At 47.6% G+C, this 20,359-nt stretch overlaps 1 protein-coding gene across 6 annotated transcripts in view; it reads right to left on the reverse strand.

Moving 5' to 3' along the window:
- The window catches only part of SRRM3 (serine/arginine repetitive matrix 3), a gene marked incomplete at its 5' end in the record, with an annotated part of 54,061 nt that overhangs the window by 19,956 nt on the left and 13,746 nt on the right, over nucleotides 1-20,359 (reverse strand). For 4 of the 6 annotated variants that reach the window (XR_013833504.1, XM_079955608.1, XM_079955610.1 and 1 more), the window contains 9 exons: nucleotides 1,809-1,986; nucleotides 3,758-3,862; nucleotides 5,199-5,267; nucleotides 6,579-6,614; nucleotides 7,685-7,753; nucleotides 8,467-8,496; nucleotides 12,689-12,769; nucleotides 13,789-13,923; nucleotides 19,093-19,194. Coding sequence is in view for 5 of the 6 variants with exons in the window: in XM_079955608.1 (XP_079811734.1) it covers nucleotides 1,809-1,986; nucleotides 3,758-3,862; nucleotides 5,199-5,267; nucleotides 6,579-6,614; nucleotides 7,685-7,753; nucleotides 8,467-8,496; nucleotides 12,689-12,769; nucleotides 13,789-13,923; nucleotides 19,093-19,194 (805 nt within the window). The remainder of the gene's footprint in view (nucleotides 1-1,808; nucleotides 1,987-3,757; nucleotides 3,863-5,198; nucleotides 5,268-6,578; nucleotides 6,615-7,684; nucleotides 7,754-8,466; nucleotides 8,497-12,688; nucleotides 12,770-13,788; nucleotides 13,924-19,092; nucleotides 19,195-20,359) is intronic. The other 2 variants (XM_079955609.1, XM_079955611.1) reach the window with 1 other exon arrangement.

A 20,359-nucleotide genomic window follows, 5' to 3' on the forward strand; every position in this document is an offset into this window, starting at 1 on the left:
AGAGTGCTCATCTCTGACGCCTCTGTGTGAGTTGCTGTTCTGGGAGTGAATTTTCAGAGGACACAATTGTGCTGATGGATCCAGTCACACATGTAAGCCCGGAGTCATAACTGACTCCAAAGTCAGTTTGGGAAAAATGAGTCCGAGGGAAGGGGAAATGATCCACCCAACACCAGAACAGTTACTCATGCAGAGACCCAGGCAACCTCTGCAACCAACTCCTTGGTGTCTCACATTCTTCACTGGCACCCTGTATGGCAATCCCTGGATTAGGAAACTTGGTGCAGGGATGCAGCCCTCCTCCAGATGTTGTTGAGCTACAATTCCCATCAGCCCCAGCCAGCATGGCCAGTGGTCAGGGATGGTGGGAGTTAGAATCCATCAACACCCTGGGGGGGGTGTCACAGAGCCCTCACCTTTCATTTAATGCCACCTTTTTTGAACTGGGGCAGGGCAGGGGGAAAGGCTCACACAGAGATGAATAATGGAATAAACAAACAACAGTGATTTGGGGTGTCAGAAAAAAGAGGTAGAATCACATGGTTAGGAAAATAAATAAAAATGTGTATACATGTTGTTTATATTTTTTTTTAAAAAAAAGAGGGAGAAAGAGACAATGGAATGGATAAACTTAGAGTGGACTGGCCTAGCAAACTCTCTGGGGAAGACTGTACCAGGAATTCCTTCCTTTCAAGATGCTCAGAAATTTGGAGGTAAAATGGTAGGGGGAGGAGGAGGGGAATGGGGAGAGGTAATCCTAATGGAGAATGCTTAAATTGAAAGAACTCATCTTGTTTTGAAGCATTTTTATCATGGGGAGGGCTGCTTTCAGGGTGGGGAAGCCTGGAATTGGCTGTAGGTGATATTGCATTAAAACACAAACTGAATCCATTCCTTCCCCATCTCTGCTCTTTAAAGGCACGGTGCTGTTGTCAAGCTAAGCCATGGAGGGCATTGCTTCCTAGTCATAGGAAGCTGCCTTAAACCGAGTGTGACCTTGATCCATCTAGCTAAATATTGCCCACACTGACTGGCAGCAGCTCTCCAGCAGGGTCTCCAGCAGGCATCTTTGAGACACCAGGGATTCAGCCTGCGATGGTCTGTGCAAAACGTGTGCTCTACCACCAAACTACAGCCTGTTCCTGCCTTCAGACAGCTTACATGTGGGTAAAAAAAAAAGCAAAAAGACTCCCAGCAATAGCCAGGATCGGGACCTTTCCTGCGGACCACAAACAGGCAGTGAGAGGTGGTGATAAAAGCATGGAGAGAAGTATGGAAACCTTTGGCGTACAGACCCAAGTCCTCGGACCTGAAAACATTTGCCAATTGACTTTTGTCTCAATGCAACTCCTCAAAAAGATCTCAGCAAAGTGCTTCCTGGACTCACAGAATTGGAAGGGACCCAAAGGGTCATCTAGCCCAAATTCTACCATCGAGTTACCCCAATGCAGATGTAGCACATGAGTGTCTGATGAGAGGGGAAAGAGACGGAGAAGGAGGGAGGGAGAGAAGTTCCAGAGCAACCCCCCAGCCCTCCGGATGCTGTGGGGCTACAGGTCCCATTGTCCCCAACCATTGGCCATGCTGGCTATTGGGAGTTGGAGTCCAGCAGCACCTGAAAGCCTGGCTTGGAGGAACATCTTCATCTTAGCCTTCCCCATCCGCCACGCTTTGAGCAAAACGCCTAAGAGGAGGGAGCAACGTGAGATGGGGCTGATCCGATCTGGGGAGGAAAGGTGGGATGGCGGCAGCTGGAGAAGGTGGGGTTGGATTGAACCCTGAGAAAAGCAAACCCCAAAGGTCCATACCTCCTGTTTCTTCTCCAAGAGGGCGCCGTGGCTATGGCGGCCGTTCTGGGCACCGCCCTTGTGCCCGTTTTGGTGAGGCGTGGCCGATCGGCTGTGGCCGGTACAGGAGGAAGAGGGGCTCTCGCTGGACTGGTGGCTGCTGCCCTTCTGGGCATCCTCTCTGTACTTGGGACTCAGTCTGCAAGCAAAGGGGAGGACAGAAAGGGTTGGTCAGCAGCTATGTAGGCCTCCATGAGACTGTTGCTCTCTTTCTTAGAAGGATTTATATATCCCCTTTTATTTCAAGGAGAAATAGCAAGGCAGTTCCCAAACAAATAAAGGACAACAGCAACCAAAGAATAACAACATCTATTAGGAACATAAGAAGAGTCTGCTGGATCAGGCCAACAGCCCATCTGATCCACCATCCTCTACTCAAAGTGGCCAACCAGCTGCTCTAACAGAAGCCAGCAAGCAAGTTGATTGGAAGCATATGGGGTAAGGCCACCAGGTAGGTTTTGCTGCAGAAGGATGTAATACAGCTAGAGAGAACCCAGACTTAACTATCCTGCTCTGATCTGGTGCAAGAGTTCACAGGGAAAGGCAGGCTGGTCGTTTCAGCACCAAGGAGAGCTCCCACTGAGAAACTTGTGCCAATATAAGAACATAAGAGCCTCTTGGATCAGGCCAATGGCCCACCTAGACCAGCATCCTGTTCTCACAGTAGCCAACCAGTAGGAAGCCCCGACGCAGGATCCGAGCACCAGAGCCCTCTCCCCTCCTGCAGTTTCCAGGAACTGGTATTCAGAAGCATCGCCGCCTCTAACTGTGCAGGCAGAGCTAGCCTTATCCTCCTCCATGAATTTATCTAATCCTCCTTTGAAGCCCCCCAATTTGGTGGCCATCACTGCCTCCTGCGGGAGGAACTTCCATAGTCCTTCTTTATATCTTCCAACATTCAGCTTCATTGGATGTCCAGAAGGTCTATTAAAGAAATACAGCTACCCATTAATTGGTTACTTCAAAACTGGATTCCTGCAATGCGCTGTATTGGTGCTTCCTTTGCACTTGATCCTGGAGCAGCAGAATGCTGCAGCACGATTGCTGACAGGAGTGAGACCCTCTCACCATAGAACACCTTTGCTCAAGGATGGGCACTAGCTGCCAGTTTGCTACTGGGCCAGGTTCAAGGTGTTACTTCTAGTAACAACTGAAAGTCCTGAACAACTTGGGAGTAGCATACCTGTGAGATCACCTTACCCCCACGTACACCCACTTGACTGCTTCCATCTGTGGAACTGGCACTGTTACGGGTGTCACAAAATACCTCTTCCGCATTTGTAAGCAGTCAACCTTTTAGTGTGGCGTCACCTACACTTTGGAACTCACTGCCTCTTGACATCAGCCAGGCACCTTCATTGAACTCTCTTTGGTGCCTGCTAAATGCATTTTTGTTTAGGCAAGCCTACCCAGATATGTTGGCATGTATTTGATCTGGTTTTTGTCTATCACTTATTCTATTTTTAAAAACTGCTTCTACCAATGATTTCTTGCTTTTTTGCAGACTGCTTTAAGCCCCCCCCCCTTTTTTACAATCAAGCCATATATAAACATTATGAAACATGAATAGAAACAAAATTCAGTAATAAAAATACAGCTACCCGTTCTTAAAATACACAGTAAAACATTGAAACATCCATAATTAAAATATATAATAAGAACGTTCATTACAACAACATCCGTGTGAAAACAGATGTACCATTTGACATCATAGACACTAAGCAGGATCAACTCCAAAAAAATGCACAATGGATAATATGTGGCACTTGTAACACCCCAAAACTCTGCATGTATGTTCTTTGAGTGAAAAAACCATTCACAACCGGTCCGATTTAAAGAGCTCCCCCCCCCGCAAGCTGTGCCTCCCCACCCCTAAACCTGGGGCCAAACCAGGCGCAAGCCCAGCCTACCTGCTTGTCAATTTGCAGTCGCTGTAATCCGAGGAGAGCGAGGCGCTCCGGGAACTGCAGCTGCTGCGCCTGTGGGACCTCCGAGTGGACGACTCGCTGTGTGACCTGGGAGAGCATGGGGAGAAGCGGGAGGGTGAGGCAGAACCAGGCGCATCACCAGCCTGGCTGTCAGGAGCGAGCCAGCAGTAAATCACACCGTGCAAGTTGGAGTTAACTCTTTGTTAGCAAAACCACGATCTGCACAGACTTGGATGAGCACAGCAGCTTATCCCTGGTAGGTCTTGCCCCATGGAGCAGTTACGGAGGCTGAAGGTCCTCACCTCCCCATAGCTGCCTAAGTGCTCCAGCATTTTCCCCAAGCAATCAGAGACTGCACCTACACACAGCTAATCTCTCCTCTGCCCTTTTCATGCCTCTCCTGGTTCTAGAAGACAAGGTGGGAGGGGAGCTTGTCGTGGCAGGAAGGGGAGGCACACATGACTCTGCACCAGCCTGACTCCTCTCTGTCTCTTGGTCTCCCTCCTCTCCTTCTTCAACCTCTGCCTCTGATTCTGGACTTCTCTCTGCCACAGACTCCCCCAGCTCACTAAGCTCTGTTAACCCTTCAGATTCTGACACCTCCTTCCAGTCCTCTCCCTCTTCTCCCTCCCACCCCATTGTCCGACCACCACTCCCCTGGTTCTCAGCCTTCTTCCCCTGGGGGCTCCTCAGCTGGTTCCCCCTACTATTCTTCTGTGTCCAATTAGTCCATGACTGTGGCTCAGCAGGAGTTCTGGGACTGCCCCCATCATGACCCAGACCCTGATTGACAGCCAGGACTTTGGCACAAAGGAAGGACCAGCTGGTGCAAGCTACAGAGGGGCTGAATTTGGATCCAGGCCTGGATGCTGAGCCTAACCATGGGTCTGGGTTCAGGAGTCTGACGGGACCTTGAGGGACCAGTTCTGAAAGCATCGCACTGGCTGCTGGTGAGCTACCGGGCCAAATTCAAGGTGTTAGTCCTAGAATCACAGAGTTGTAAGGGACCACCAATGGTCATCTAGTCCAACCCTCTGCCATTCAGGAATCACAACGAAAGAATCCCTGACAGGTGGTCATCCAACCTCTGTTGGAAACTCTCCAGCAAGTGAGTGTCCACCACCTTCCAAAGGAGGCTGTTCTGCTGTCAAACAGCTCTTACCATTGGAAAGCTCTTCCTAATGTTTAGTCAGAATTTCCTTTCTTGTAATCTGAATCCATCGGTTTGGGTCCTGCCGTCTGGAGCAGCAGGAAACAAGCTTGCTTCATCTTCCATGAGTTATTTCAAGATGGTTAATTCCCATTTTATTTGCTTCCAGGGGGAAATTTCACTTGCAAGTAACATGGAAATAAGCATTCAACTTGTGCTATTTTCTGTGCTGTTTTCTTCTGCAGATGGGGTGCAATCCATTCTGATCCTCACCTTTTTCTGTCTTTGTTCTTCTCTTTCCTTTTGCTCTTGAGACTTCTGGACCTATGAGACAGCAGAAAACTGAACGCACATGAAAAGGGAGAGGAAGAGAGAGAGAGAGAGAGAGAGAGAGAGAGGAGGAGGAGGGAAACCAGACATGGGCACAGGAAACACCAGCCTCAGCAGCCAGTTTTCCCTTCTAGAATATTTCATGGAACAGCTTCTCCAGGTGCCAAAGTGCCAAACCTGTGGCCTGCTTATCAGCCTCTCCATGGGGAGTCGACTCTTAGGGGAAGGGTCCGGAATCAGAGGGGCAGGCTATTTTCTGATGGTCTAGAGAAAGTTTGCAAGTCATGACATCTCACCTCACCATGACCCATTGCTTTATCTGCACCTTCAAATCAGCTTCCTGTGCTGAAATGAACAGGGAGGCTGTTGCAGATGAGGAGAGCTCTGTGTGCCTGCACTGAAAGCTCTTGCAGTTCCATTGTTATCACTAAGTGATTATAATGTTGGTGCATTTTATGCCTTATTATATAAATTCTGGCCACCACACCCTCCCCAGCTTGCAGAGAACAGCTCTAGAGACTGTACTTCATGTAAGAACATAAGACGAGCCCTGCTGGATCAGACCGAGAGCTCACCTAACTAATCTTTGCCATGGCCGGCTCTATCATTAGACAAAGTGAGGTAGCCGCCTCCAATGGCAGATTCTGGGTGATGTGTTTCACAGAGCTGGCAACCGTTGCCTCTGTGAATCCCATAAGCAGGGCAGGAGTGCGGTTACTTTCTCCTGCTGTTGTTCTGGTATTCAGAGTTATGTTTTCTATGACTAGTAGTCACTGATAGCCTTTCCTTCCATAAATCTGTTCAACTCCGCTTTTAAATGCCTTTGAACTTGGTAACCACCACTTCCATAGCAGATTCCACAGGTAACCCCTGCACCCATCTGGATGTCCAAGGCTGGACTTCCTTGGTGGTGGCCCCATCATTATGGAGCGAACTCCTCCAGGAGTTCCTGGCAGGTGAAATCTTGGTGACACCCTCCCGGGCAAGTCAAGTGACCTTCCTTGTTCCCTGCAAGCCTTTGAACCCAGATCCTTTGGCCTTTTCGTGCCTGGCTATGGTGGCCTTTATGAAGCTACTTTCATGGCCCTGCACCAATTTGGTTTCTTCTGAGCTTGACCAGAAGAGACCTTGAGCCCGACAAGGGGCAAGTGGTGATTTTTTTCTAGAAAAGGGATCAAATGTGGTCTTTGGCCACTAGAGGGCAGTGCATAGTTTGCCTTGCTGGTCCCAGCTGAGGTGGGGGAGGAGGTAAGGAACGTGGATGTGGGATTAGGGGAGACAAAGTGTGCGGTGGGGGGAGGAATCTACACCATTAACCCTCACCTGTGCCTCCTCTTCTTACGAGAGCCAGACGCAGACCTGATGGGCAACCGGCAAGAACAGGAACAAAGAGAGGAAAGGAAAGACACTGGTTGAGATGGTCCAGGAGAAAGGGGGGGGAGCGGATAGCCAAATATCTCTTTCCTTGCATAAAAGCCACACCAAAGATGCAGCACCCAGGTTACCCTATTCCTGAATTGGACTCCAATTCACAGCATCCTGCCAGAGCTGATGGGAGTTGGAGGCTGCCACAATCTATAGCCTCTGTTAGTTCTGGTCCATTCAGCCCAGTTCTAACCTGTTGTGACTGGCCGTGGCACACCTGAAGTTTCCTGAAAAGAAAGGTCTCTTCCAGTCCAGGGGCCTCCATTTAACTGGAAATGCTGGGGGGGTCAGACCTGGGACCTTTTGCTTAAAAAAAGTATGTACTCTCCTATCAATGGGAGATTGTCTAGTGGAAGAGACAGATATAAGAACAAATGAGGCTGTGTTAGACTATTGAACCACTTAGCTCAGTACACCAACCAGCAGTAGCTCCCTAGGGCCCTAGCCAGAGATGTTGGGGATCGAATATAATAAAAATAGAAGGGTGTTGTCATGCTGCAGTTTGCTTGGCTGTCAACAGGTGGCGCTGCTGACTGGTGACTACAGCATGCTGACTAGTGGTGGATGGGCAGCCCAGATAAGCCATGGAGGGACAGACAGGACAGGTTGCACCAGTCCCCCAGCTGCTCTGCCTCCTCTACCTACCAGCCTGAGGGCAATTGCCTCCAGGGTCCAGATCCCTAGGCCAGCTGGCAGTGCTACTGGCCAGCTTTGGAACTGGCTGCTTGCCCAGAAGTACCCATACAAGTTTCCAAAATCCTGTCAAAATCCTGTCCAGCGTGACCAGAAAATGGAAGCCAGGTTCTGGCTCTGTTAGTGAAGCATTTGAGATGCAAAGAGATGCTGGCAGGATTTTCAGTGCCTTTCCCCACCCCTCCCCGGAGATGACACTGGGGATTGAACGGGGGCACCTTCAGCATGAAAAGCAGATGTTCTGCCAGTGAGCTATGGACCTTCCATAGGATAGGGGGAGATGAAAAGGGGGAGCCCTGAGTCTCCTTTACCTGTCTCTCCGATGCCTTTTCCCTGTCTTCTTCTTCTTCTCCTTCCGGACCGGGGAAGAGCTATCCCCGCTGAAAAGCAAAAAAAGGATCATGTTAGTTTGTCAGGAGGAAATAAAAGCCTGCTGGATCAAGCCAATGGCCCATCTAGTCCAGCTTCCTGTTTTCACAGAGGCCAACTAGATCATAGGTAGGCAACCTAAGGCCCGGGGGCCAGATCTGGCCCAATCGCATTCTCAGTCCGGCCCATGGACAGTCCAGGAATCAGCGTGTTTTTACATGAGTAGAATGTGTCCTTTTATTTAAAATGCATCTCTGGGTTATTTGTGGGGCACACGGATTCATTCATTATTATTTATTTCAAAATATAGTCCGGCCCCCCACAAGGTCTGAGGGACAGTGGACTGGCCCCCTGCTGAAAAAGTTTGCTGACCCCTGAACTAGATGCTTTATATGGGGAATCTGCAAGCCAGACCTGACCACAAGATCCCTCTACCCTCCTGTGGTTTCTAGCAACTGGGAAGCAGAAGCTGGGCTGCCTTCAACTGTAGAGGCAGAGCCCTCCCCTCTATGAATTTGTCCAATTCTCTTTTGAAGCCATCCAAGGGTTAAAGGCATCCAGACAAATTAGCCCCCTTACTTTATGCGACTGCTTTTTAGGTGGCTGGGGAAACCGTGTGGGGAAAGCAGTAAAAAAAACAGACACCTTGGATGGGTTTCTATAAATATATGGGAAATTATAGGTAATAGATCATGTGGATGATGCGAATTCTGTTGGCACTCACCTGCGTTCAGATCCAGGTTTCCTTTTTTTGCTGAGATTGCAAGGCAGGAAACAGACAAAGGAGGGGTTAAGGAGTGTCTCTCTGAAAAGAGCGGAGGGTTTGGAGAACAAGGTAGACTTCTGAAATCAGGACCGGGCCGGACAAGTGTCTAACCTGGCATATTTTTAAAACCAGTAAGTAAATTACACAGGCCACATCTATCAGGACTGTGTGTGTTTTTGTGACCCTGCGCAAACACAGAAAGGGTTCAATTCAACACCCAAAGAATCTCAGCTTTCTTGAGCAAGTTGCTAGTCCCTGTGGAGGTGAAAGCAGGGGTTCAGAACTTGCGGGGTTCAGAAGCATTGCCAGGGATTTGGGGTTGGAGAACTCTTGTTCCATCTGCCAAATTTGTACCCCCCCACACACTTTTTTTTCCTCCAAGGAGCTCAGGGTTTTCCAGTTTTATCCACACTACAACCCAAGAGAGAACAACATTTCTCAGACTTATACAATTTTGCAAGGGGGGTGTTTCACAAACCTTTTTATGTTTCATGTATCTGTTGCTTTAATTTAGCCCTACTTAGGTGGCATTATGGGTAAGACCCACCCCAGCAGGGAGTTGGGGCGATGCTAGGTAGTACCCCCCCCTTTTCACATGTTACAATTTCAGTATTTAAGGAATGGCATCTGCTGTGGTCATCACCCCCACTTTTTAAACTTGTTAAATTTCACCACCTCTTATGGGGAGGTAGTAAGAAAGGGGGGACTGACTCTACTGAGTTCACATTTAAAGACAAACTTTATTTAATCCACACTTCCGGAAACAATATGCAAATGAAACACAGACACCCTTCAAAATCCACACTTCTCCCAATTTTGCAATGCACTTCTCCAGCCAAGTAATGTGTGCCAAAATGTATTCACTTGGGTAACGTTTGTATAAAACACATATACTGCAATTTTCACACCACCATATAATCTTGCTTTGTTCCCTTAAGACCACACTTTTGCTATGAGGACATCCTTCCAATAATTCTTAAAGCGATTCATAACATTTCATTTATCCAGCCAACAATTTAATGATTTCAATTTGATGCCCCCCTCCCCTGCCCCACTTGTTGAGACATTTCTGGGGAGGGGTTGGTGGATTGGCAAATGCTATTTTTATTTGCTTAATGGGGGTATAATAATAGAATCACAGAACTGTAGAGCTGGAAGGTGCCACGAGGTCATCTAGTTCAGCCCCCTAAAATGCAGGTCTACTTTTGCCCAATGTGGGGTTCAAACCCAAGACCCTGGGATTAAGAGTCTCATGCTCTACTGACTGAGCTATCCTGGGTAAAAGGTAAAGGGACCCCTGACCATTAGGTCCAGTCGCGGACGACTCTGGAGTTGTGACGCTCATCTCGCTTTATTGGCCGAGGGAGTACAGCTTCCGGGTTATGTGGCCAGCATGGCTAAGCCGCTTCTGGCGAACCAGAGCAGCGCATGGAAACGCCGTTTACCTTCCCGCTGGAGTGGTACCTATTTATCTACTTGCACTTTCACGTGCTTTCGAACTGCTAGGTTGGCAGGAGCAGGGACCGAGCAACGGGAGCTCACCTCGTCACGGGGATTCGAACCACCGACCTTCTGATCGGCAAGTCCTAGGCTCTGTGGGTTAACCCACAGCGCCACCCACGTAATCCTGGGTCGTATGTTGCTATTATTAATACCAGGAGTGCCTGGAGGATATATGTGATCAGGATCCATCTCAAGCTGGTTTCTGGCGTGGTTTGGGGACTGAATTAGCCATAGTCACCCTAATGGATGACCTCTATTGAGAGTGCGGTGAGGGCAGTAGGACTCTGTTTTTCTTTCTTGATCTCAGCAGCTTCGGATACCATTGGCCATGGTGCCCTCCCCACCCTTTGGCTGAAAGCAGAGGCAACCTGTGGCCCTCCAGGACCGGTTGCCAGACTACAATTCCCATCATCCCTGACCACTGACGGAGGCAGATGAGAGGGGAAGCCATATGCACCTGAAGGAGGGCCGCCACACTCCCCATCCCTGCATCAAATAAGCAGCCGCTGCTGAATTGCTAACGTTTTCTATCGTACTGCGTTATAATTATAGTGATTGTCTGTAAATTATCGACGCACGGAACCACTTGGGAGCAAAATGTATTTGCAGGAAATGCAGCATGCGAGGAAACTGACGGTGACTTTGTAACGTTTCAAAGTACTGTTCTTACAGCATGGTCATCTCAAGAGGGGCTTGTTCTTCACAGCAGTGCAGCACCAAAATGTAAGGCATCTCCCAGACCCTCAAAGTGTCCCTATTTTCCAGGACAGTCCCAGATTTACAGAAGCTGTCCTGGTTTCTGATTTGATCCCAGAATGTCCTACTTTTCCTTAGCACATCCCTATTTTTACTGGAGAAATGTTGCGGGGTATGGAGTTATGTGACCCCCCCCCGCCCGCTATAGCTGTCAATGTTTCCCTTTTTTAAAGGGAAATTCCTTTATTCTGAGTAGGATTCCTCGCAAGAAAAGGGAAAAGTTGACAGCTATGCCCCAACCCCAAGGCAAGGAGATACAACCTTTAGAAGCCATCTGAAGGCAGCCCTGTAGAGGGAAGTTTTTTAATGTCTTATTATGTTTTTATATATGTTGGAAGCTGCCTGGAGTGGCTGTGGCAACCCAGTCAGATGGGCAAGGTATAACTAATAACATCATCATCATCATCATCATCATCATCATTATGGTACCTCGGGTTAAGTACTTAATTCGTTCGGGAGGTCCATTCTTAACCTGAAACTGTTCTTAACCTGAAGCACCACTTTAGCTAATGGGGCCTCCTGCTGCCGCAACGCCGTGGCACAATTTCTGTTCTCATCCTGAAGCCAAGGTCTTAACCCGAGGTAATATTTCTGAGTTAGCGGAGTCTGTAACTTGAAGCGTCTGTAACTGAAGCGTCTGTAACCTGAGGTACCACTGTATTATTATTATTGAATAGGGCATCCCTATTCTCGTTGGAGAAATGCTGGAGGCTGTGATCTCCCCCAGCCCGCCATAAGCAAGCCTGCCAAAATGGTTTTCTTTCTCTTTAGCTATCCCAAGCCTTATGCCAAACGCCCCCAAATCCCCCTGTGACATCACTTCCTGTGCCCAGTTACCCAGGCAACCTTCCAAATCTCCTGTCCCCTGGATTCAAAGGATTTTTTATTTTTGATTGAGCCCCCATAGGGTGGTCCTCTGGGATGAACCCTCTCAGCCCTATGGGGAATTTATACATATACCTATACATCGTCATCTGGTTCAAGGGAGGAGACAGCGCCGCTCTCGCCTGGTCCCCCCCCCCCCGCTACTTTCCTCATTAGTTTCATTTCCCCCTGGCCTGGTTTAAGAAAGCCACACTCATTAAAATGTTAGCTGAGCTCTGAGGAGGAAATCATTAGCGGAGGGATCTGAAATCAGGATGGGGGGGGGGAGAGAACTGGAGGCAAAGAACGGCTGAGACCCCCACCCTCCCCTTTCCGCACTTAGTACATCCAGGAATAGATGCGTTTCACAGTCAGGTGTGGAATACTGGCACAGCGAAGCATCAAGAAGTGTCTCTGTGCCGGGGGACGCAGAGCCAGTCTCTGTGTTAGGCCGAAGAAACTGGCAACGCCAACCACAGGGAAGGTGTGCTGAGCCCAGAGTTCAACAGCTTATGTTTCAGGGAGGAATGGGGGCTGCACAAAGGCCTGGGAGAAATCTAAAACATGGAATCATAAGAGTTGGAAAGGTCCCTGAGGGTCATCCAGTCCAACTCCCTGCAACGCAGGAAATATGCGGGGATCGAACCTGCAACCTTGTCATTATCAACACCACGCTCTAACCAACTGAAATAACATTCCTGGTGCGATACGATAGGCCTCCCCACTATCTGCACTTAACAGAAACAGATGACGCCATATTGGTTCCGGCAGGATAAAATGGTTTGGGTTTCAGCCCTGTTTCAAATGTGTCTGTTGTCTTTGTGTTTTTAACTGTTTGGGGTTATTTATTTATTTTTGCAGATTGCGGCTTAGAAGGCTATGAATAAATTTGTCGCAGTAACAGCGGCGACGTCTGGAGAGCCAAAAGTTCCCACATCCTTGTATAGGACTTGCTCAAAGCCCAGCATTCTGGCTGGATCGAAGAGTCCCTGGCCCGGGTCATATCCACTTGTTTGCCCTTCCAACCCAACATCAGCGCCACTGGGGGGTGACTCACCGGCTCCGGCGATGCCCTGATTTCTTTTTCTTTTTCTTCTTGGGTGGGGGGGAGGTGGAGCTGCTCGATCGTCTCTTCAGCCTGTAGAGGAAGAGGATTTTAGGATAGTCACTTGCTGGTTTACAGGGGTCGCCAACACAATACACTCCATAAGCTAATATGACTCCAACTCCCATCAGCCCCCAGGTGACATTGCTAAGAGCCTGGGATGGTGGGAGTTGTAGTCCATCCACCTCTGAAGGACACAACATTGATGAACCCTGCTGTAAGCCAATTCAGTCGTTCTCAAACATTTTTGGGGCACAGTCCCACTGGTTCCATAAATTCACCCTCAGTTTTCCCTACCCTATTAAAAACATCATTCAGAATAGCAGTTTGCCGCCCAGTGGCTGGGCCATCCCAGTCAGATGGGCAGCATATTAACAACAACAACAACAATTTCAGAACAGTAGCATTTATTTAAAATCCACTCAAAACCTTCTGTCTGGTTAATTCAACAAAACTGATTCAGTGGCACCAGACGTTGCATGAAAAATATTTTCACTGACAAAGATGCAAGGGCGATGGACATTTATAGCATGAGCTATTTATGTATAACTCCTTACCAGGCATGAACAAACCTTCGCTTACCACAGACCTATGGTAGCTAATTTATAAGAAAAATCAATGGCTATCTCCAATAACTGGCTATCTTGTGACAAGAACCGTAAATACAAACCAACGTGGCAAATTAAATAGCTTTGTAAGTGATCAAGAGCAGTAAAACTTTAAATACGAAGCGAGGAAGGTGTTTTGCTCTAGGCACTAAACTGGTCAATGGTAAATAAGCGATCAATGGATTTGGGGCAGCCCACCTACAGCCCACTACCACCCCCTCACTTCTTAGCATCCCCCCGCTGTCACCCCCTGGTCTCTGTGTCCTCCTGCCTCCTGCTTGCCTCTTAGAACCCCCCCCCCAAGTAATGCCACATTAGCTAGGGGGCAGTACTGCCCAAGGGTTTGTTTCTCACCATCAGAGCATGAAGAAGTGTCCACGCCTTTTCACAAAGACCCTTCTTGTAACCGTGGGAAATGACCTGTGTTCTTCACGGGAGACTCACCTGTATTCGCGGTGTCTGCTGTCGTCTTGGTAGCAGTCGGTCGTGCAGTCGCACTGCAAAGGGCATCCCTTCCCGTACTCCGGGTACTGAATCATGTACTCTTCGCCATCCACCATGTGATGGTTCTCGATCGCTCTGCACCAGAGACAAAAGGAGGAGGGGGACATTGCAGAAGTGTTGTGTAAGGATCTGGGCTCTGCAAGGATTCGGGCCTGGAATAGGCCTGAGCAGTGGCGTAGCAAGGTCAGGTGGTACCCAGTGAGGAAAATTTCTTGTCACCCCCCCGCCAAACATTGAAATCTAGTTGGACTCCCAAGAGACTGCAATCTACTCACAGTATAAAAAGACTGGCTGTGATCTGCCCATTGTTATTGCCAGAGGTTGCTGAGCTTTTTTTAGGGAAGGATTGGCCAAAGCTGTTGAGCTTTTTTTTTTTTTTTTTTTGGGGGGGGGGTTACAGGATTTGGGTCCTGAGTTGATAGAGCTTCTGCTTCTTTCTGCTTCTCTCCTTCCCTCCACCCTTCACTTGTTTACTCTCCTGCCTCCTTGGTGCTGACCTTTAAAGCCCTAAACAGCCTCGGTCCAGTATACCTGAAGGAGTGTTTTCACCCCCATCATTCTGCCCGGACACTGAGGTCCAGCGCCGAGGGCCTTCTGGCAGTTCCCTCCCTGCAAGAAGCCAAGTTACAGGGAACCAGGCAGAGGGCCTTCTCGATAGTGGCACCCCCCCTGTGGAACGCCCTCCCATCAGATGTCAAAGAGAAAAACAACTATCAGACTTTTAGAAGACATCTGAAGGCAGCCCTGTTTAGGGAAGCTTTTAATGTTTAATAGGTTATTGTATTTTAATATTCTGTTGGAAGCTGCCCAGAGTGGCTGGGGAAACCCAGCCAGATGGGCGGGGTATAAATAATAAATTATTATTATTATTCCCATCCTCTCCCTGCCTGCCTGCCTGCCTGCATGCTTCCTCCAGCAGCCCGGGAGCGTGGGGCTGACAAAACGAAGTGCCGAAAAGCAACACAACAACCCCCCTTCCCCCGACGGCTTGGGGCAGGCGAGAGTCGCGGGTGGCCCATGGGAACGAATGTCCCCCCCCTCAGTGATGACAGCCAGGGTGGACCACCCCCACTGCCCCCACCTTGCTCCTGCCCTGGGCCTGAGCCAGGTTATGTCTTAAGGACACCTCTCTTGATGGGCTCAACCAGACTTCCACTTGCCCTGGTCTAGAAAGCATGGGTCCGAGCAGTTTTCCCTTTGTCCCGCTCCCTTCCCAGGATAAAACCTCTCTTTAGCTTTAAATCAGAACAAACAGCAATCTGTGGGAAATTGCTGTTTTCTCCGATTGAGCGCTAAAGAGCAGTTTTCCCCAGGGGAAAACAGCGGGACAAGGGGGAATACAAGAATATAAAAAGAAAGAGTCAGCCTGAAAGTGGGAGAAAAGGTGAAAGAGTGAAGGAAGTATGGAATGTTTCAGGTTTTTGACCTGCGATGTTGTTTTCCTGTGCCCCCCCCCGCAAAGCCAATTTATTGTGGTTTCTTATTAACCAGGTTGTGACAACTTTATCATCCTTATAAAATTTGTATGTAAGCAGATCACCCTGTTGATTAGCTCAGAGAAGAGCCTGGCTGATGGGGGTGCAATTGCCTTGTCTTAATAAACAGAGTCTTGAACAGACCTTTCCCCCATTCACAGTGCGAGGGCTTGATTTCTATTTCACAATGTGCAAATCCACACTCTCTCAAACCTTTTCCTCTGAGAGGAATATAGGAACCAGCAAGCACGATGGCATCACCCCCCCTTACAGCTTATGAGTTTGGAGTGTGGGAGAACAACACAAAGCCAACTCAGAGTGAGGGCAATGCATTTTGTCCCTGCTCTGAATGGGTGTACATTTACCCTGCCGCTTTTATAAAGGGTCCCACCCCTTTGAGCCCCAACATGTGCTATTCACAGCCATCTAATTTGCACTCTAGCTACCACAGGCAAAAGTCATGAATAGGCTTTTCCGTGACAGCCATGCTTCCTTCCCTGCTTCTCCAGCCCACTGATGTCTCTGTTGTATTTTCTGAGCCAAAACATCCTGGGGTTCATTTCCCTTAAAGCAGCCAATTATTCACTCGGTTTGTAATTGGGTTAAGCTCCCTTAGCGACAGAGATTAATGCTTCCTGGGCTGTATCTGCAGGCTGCTGTGGCCTCCCCTTATAATTCCCCCCTTTCAGCTTTTCCCCTGGGGATGCCAGGCAAAAGAGGAGTGAGTCAGTTTCTCAAAACCATTTGCCAGCCTTGATATTTATAAGCGCTTACGATTTTGCAAAGGCAGACGCACAAAGGCAGAGGCCATGAGACTCCCATGTTTTTCCACAATATGGTTTGCTGGGGCTGCTACAAACCGATCGATTGAGTGAGTTCCCTAATCCAATCCAGAAGTAATGTGGAAAGATGAACATAAGAAGGGCCTGCTGGATCAGGCCAATGGCCCATCTAGTCCAAACATCCTGTTCTGACAATGGCCAACCAGATGACTTCAGGGAACATTACTGCCTCCAGCTGTGGAGACAAAGCAGAGCTATCATGGCTAGTAGACACTGATAGCTGTCTCCTTCATGAATTTATCCAAACACACACACACACACACACACACACACACACACACACACACATATAATAAATGTTCATGGCACGTATATAAATGTATGGGCCACATGTCTGAGGCAGCACAGGAGGGCAGTCCTGGAGCCATTTTGGTTCCCAAACTGACCAAATGTTTTCTCTGCAAGGTCAAAGGAAAATGGAAAAGCCTCCCCATTGTCTTTTCATTCACAAAACCTGTCTTAAGGGTATATCTATGTATGAATAGGGTGAGCCTGTGACCTCCCTCAGGAACTAAGTATTTGTCACTACAAAAGACTGGCCAGGCTCCCTAGGCTCCCCAATCAAGTAAGCATTAACAGGTAACCTGCCAGATAGGAGATAAACAACGCACTCAGATTTCTGCTGTAGACCGCCCTTTCTGTGATGTATGTATAATGTTTCTGGGGGTGGTCTTGGACTCCAGGGCGGGCAATTTAAAATGTCTATATAAGAGCGGGCACACCTGGGTTCTGGGTCCTCCTCCTCCTTTTCTGCGTGTGAAGGGGGCACCCTGTTGCAACAGTTCAATAAAGATCAGGCTTACTAGCTGCTTTGCTTCTCAATATTCTCTGGTTGGCCTCTATTCTTTTCTCCGACCAATGGAGAAACTGCAAAGGACTCTATAAGGGCTCTTGTGTCCCCCATAAAGGAATAAGGGCAGATTTCCGTTTATTACAGAGACCATCACTGCCTCCTGGGGAAGTGAGTTCCATAGTTCAACTACGTGCTAAGAGGAAGGCACGCTTGGCAAATCCACACCGTGTGGCGGAAATGACTGGCAGAATCCGAGACCAGGGAGAAGAGTTGGTGGAAGAAGATTGGATGAAATTTAAAATTTATTTACAGAAACGTTGTAAAATTTTTGAATGTTAATGATGTTGGAATGAAACAAAGTGGTCCTAGCAATAAGGTAAAACAAGAATATGCAAGAATGGATTAATATTTGATGAAATTTTAAAGTTAGAATATGTGAGGAGAAATAATTAAGGCTAAATTAAGATGGTATGAATTTGCTGAACAAATTTTTAAATGGAATACAAAAAAGGAAGGTGTGAGGAAGTCATGAAAATAAGTAAATGAGAGGCAAGATAACAGAAAGAGGGGTTTTTATTTTTATTTTTATTTTTATTTTTATTTTTATGTGAAAATCTGATTTTTGTATTTTTGTATTTTACTATGTGTGTTTTTTGTTTACTGTCTATTGTTTTGTAACTCTTTTTCTTTTGTTAAAAACTTAATAAATATTATTTAAAAAAAAAAAAAAGCAAATCCACACCGTGATCAACTCCCGCCCGGAAACCAATGTCCCCACTATGGAAGGACGTGTGGATCCAGAACTGGCCTCCACAGTCACTTACAGACTCATTGTTAAAACCGTGTTTATGGAAGACACTCAGCTATGAGTGATCGCCAAAGAAGAAGAAGTTGTCTTCAGACAGCCATTCAACATTCAACGTCATGAGAAACAGTGTTTTCAGAGAGCGAGAAAAATGTTTCCTCTATCCGCTTTATCCATGCCATGCATCATTTTGTAATACTAATATTTATTTAAATGCCACCCATCTGACTGGGTTGCCCGGTTTTTGGGCACCGCACAAGAACTCACCCCAAAAGCACGTTTTCGGGGCGAGAGCAAGGTGTGGGGAACATGACTCTCCCAGGAGCACAACCCAAAAAGTGCATATCCCGGTTTTGCATCGGAAAAAGTTGGAAGGTGTGATTAAAAGTGATACGATACCCTGGACCGCACAAGCTGCTCTACCTTTTGCCCAAGTTCCACGTCCTCCCCAGTTCCCCCACCCAAAGGAGGCCTTCCTGTGCAATGAATCAGCAAGCTCTCTTCCTGTCCTCTTCAGTGACCTGGTTTCTTCTACGCCCTCCCCCAGTGCTGGCTAATGGATTATAATATGCGCTTTGCTGGCACGGCAGCTAAGTCGCTATCAATCCTGGGAAAGCTCAGAAGCGTTACTGATGGAGAGGGCCTTTCACGTGGGGGCAGGGAGGCCAAGCCATGGTCCGTGAGGGCAATCAGTCCCTCAGGAAGGGAACCAACCAGCCTGGCTTCACCTTGCTGCGTTCGAGGGAAGGGGGAAAGCAGTCTGCAAGGACAGTGAAAATGAGCAGCTGGGTTGCCTGACCTGGAAGCTTTCAAACCCAACTTTCTAGTTTTCTACATGCAAGGAGTTTTTTTGGGGGGGGGATCCTTTGCCCTGACACCTTAGTTTTCTAAATGCAAGGAGTTCAGGGGAAACTAGGCTCTGTTGGCTCAGGCACACTGGAAACCAGGAGGGAGATATTAAAACAGGCAGAGTTTGCAGTGAGGATCCCAGCGCCTTTACAGATATATAGAAGAGAAGAAGAAGAGTTTGGATTTGATATCCCACTTTATCGCTACCCGAAGGAGTCTCAAAGCGGCTGACATTCTCCTTTCCCTTCCTCCCCCACAGCAAACACTCTGTGAGGTGAATGGGGCTGAGAGACTTCAGAGAAGTGTGACTGGCCCAAGGTCACCCAGCAGCTGCATGTGGAGGAGCAGAGACGCAAACCCGGTTCCCCAGATTACGAGACTATCGCTCTTAACCACTACACCACACTGACTCTATATAGCAACAGGTGTATTCACATTGGCCAGGCAAGCAATTGGTACATGCCATCCCTTCCTACTCACATTTGCCGCCCATGTTGGTCCTCACGGGTGAGAACACCCTCTTTTTCCATCAGCATTTGCCGGAAGGTCCCCACTTTCTGACGGATCTCCTCTTCGGAATACCTGCCGTAGCAGACAAAGCAAAGACAGAGTTAGTCAGGAATACTCATGGTTTCATCCTCCCACCATTGCCCATTATTCAGCTGTGATTCCTGCCTGGTAGCGGGGTGGACTAGATGATGCTTAGGGTCCCTTCTAACTCTAAGGTTTTAGGATTCGATGACATTATTTTTTAAAAAATCATGCACTTATATCCCTCCAGTTTTCTCCAAGGAGCTCAAGGAGGCGTACAGAGTTCTCCCCTCTACATTTAATCTCAACAACAACCCGGTGAGGAAGGTTAGTCTGAAAGAGACCTGCCAAGGTCACCCAGTGAGCTTCACAGTCGAGTGAGAATTTGATTTTGGCTTTTTTGTGGCATCATCATCATCATCATCACCATCATCATCTCATTGCATTTCTTACCTGCCCTTTACTTCAGCGTCCCAGGACAGATCAGAACATTATAAAAATAGAGCCATGTAAGGTAGCTAAATCTTTCTGGGAAATGATCTATAATGAGTTGGGGAAAATGCTAAAGATAACTTAAAAAACAACAACAGAAGCTTTTCTTTTAGGTAGAATTGGTGGAGAGGTACCCAAAGAACGGGGGGACAGGGGGACGGACTATTTATGTACTCTGCTGTGGCTGCCCAAATTATTTACAGCCAGAGATGGAAAGAAGAAACAAGTCCAATGAAGGAAGATTGGCAACTAAAATTTATGGACTGCGCTGAAATGGCAAAACTTACCTGGAGAATAAGCAACCAAGAAGAGAGACTTTTTAATACAGAATGGGGGAAATGTATGGACTATTTGAAGATGTAAACAACTTATAACATTAGCAGGATTCACATAAAAAGGTGCAGTAAGAATAACTTAAAGGGGATACAAAAGGAAAATTAGTAAATAAGTTTGAATTCGATATGCATTGGTAAAAGATATAAAATAAGTACGGTAACCACAGAAAGGTGGGGAGGGGGTCGAGGAGGATGTGGCATTGTAGATAGATTGTGTAAATATTCTTTTCTTTTTGTTAAACTATTTGCAAAATGAGAGAATGATTTTTTTTTAAAAAAAAGAATATTATAAAAATAGAACATTAAACTCAATTAAAGCAATTTGCCATTCAAAAAAATGGGGTGGGTCCTAAAATCTCTTTCTCTCAGGTGGCCAAAGGCTGGGTAAA

The sequence above is a fragment of the Podarcis cretensis genome (assembly GCF_951804945.1).
Source record: "Podarcis cretensis genome assembly, chromosome: 15".
NCBI lineage: Eukaryota > Metazoa > Chordata > Lepidosauria > Squamata > Lacertidae > Podarcis > Podarcis cretensis.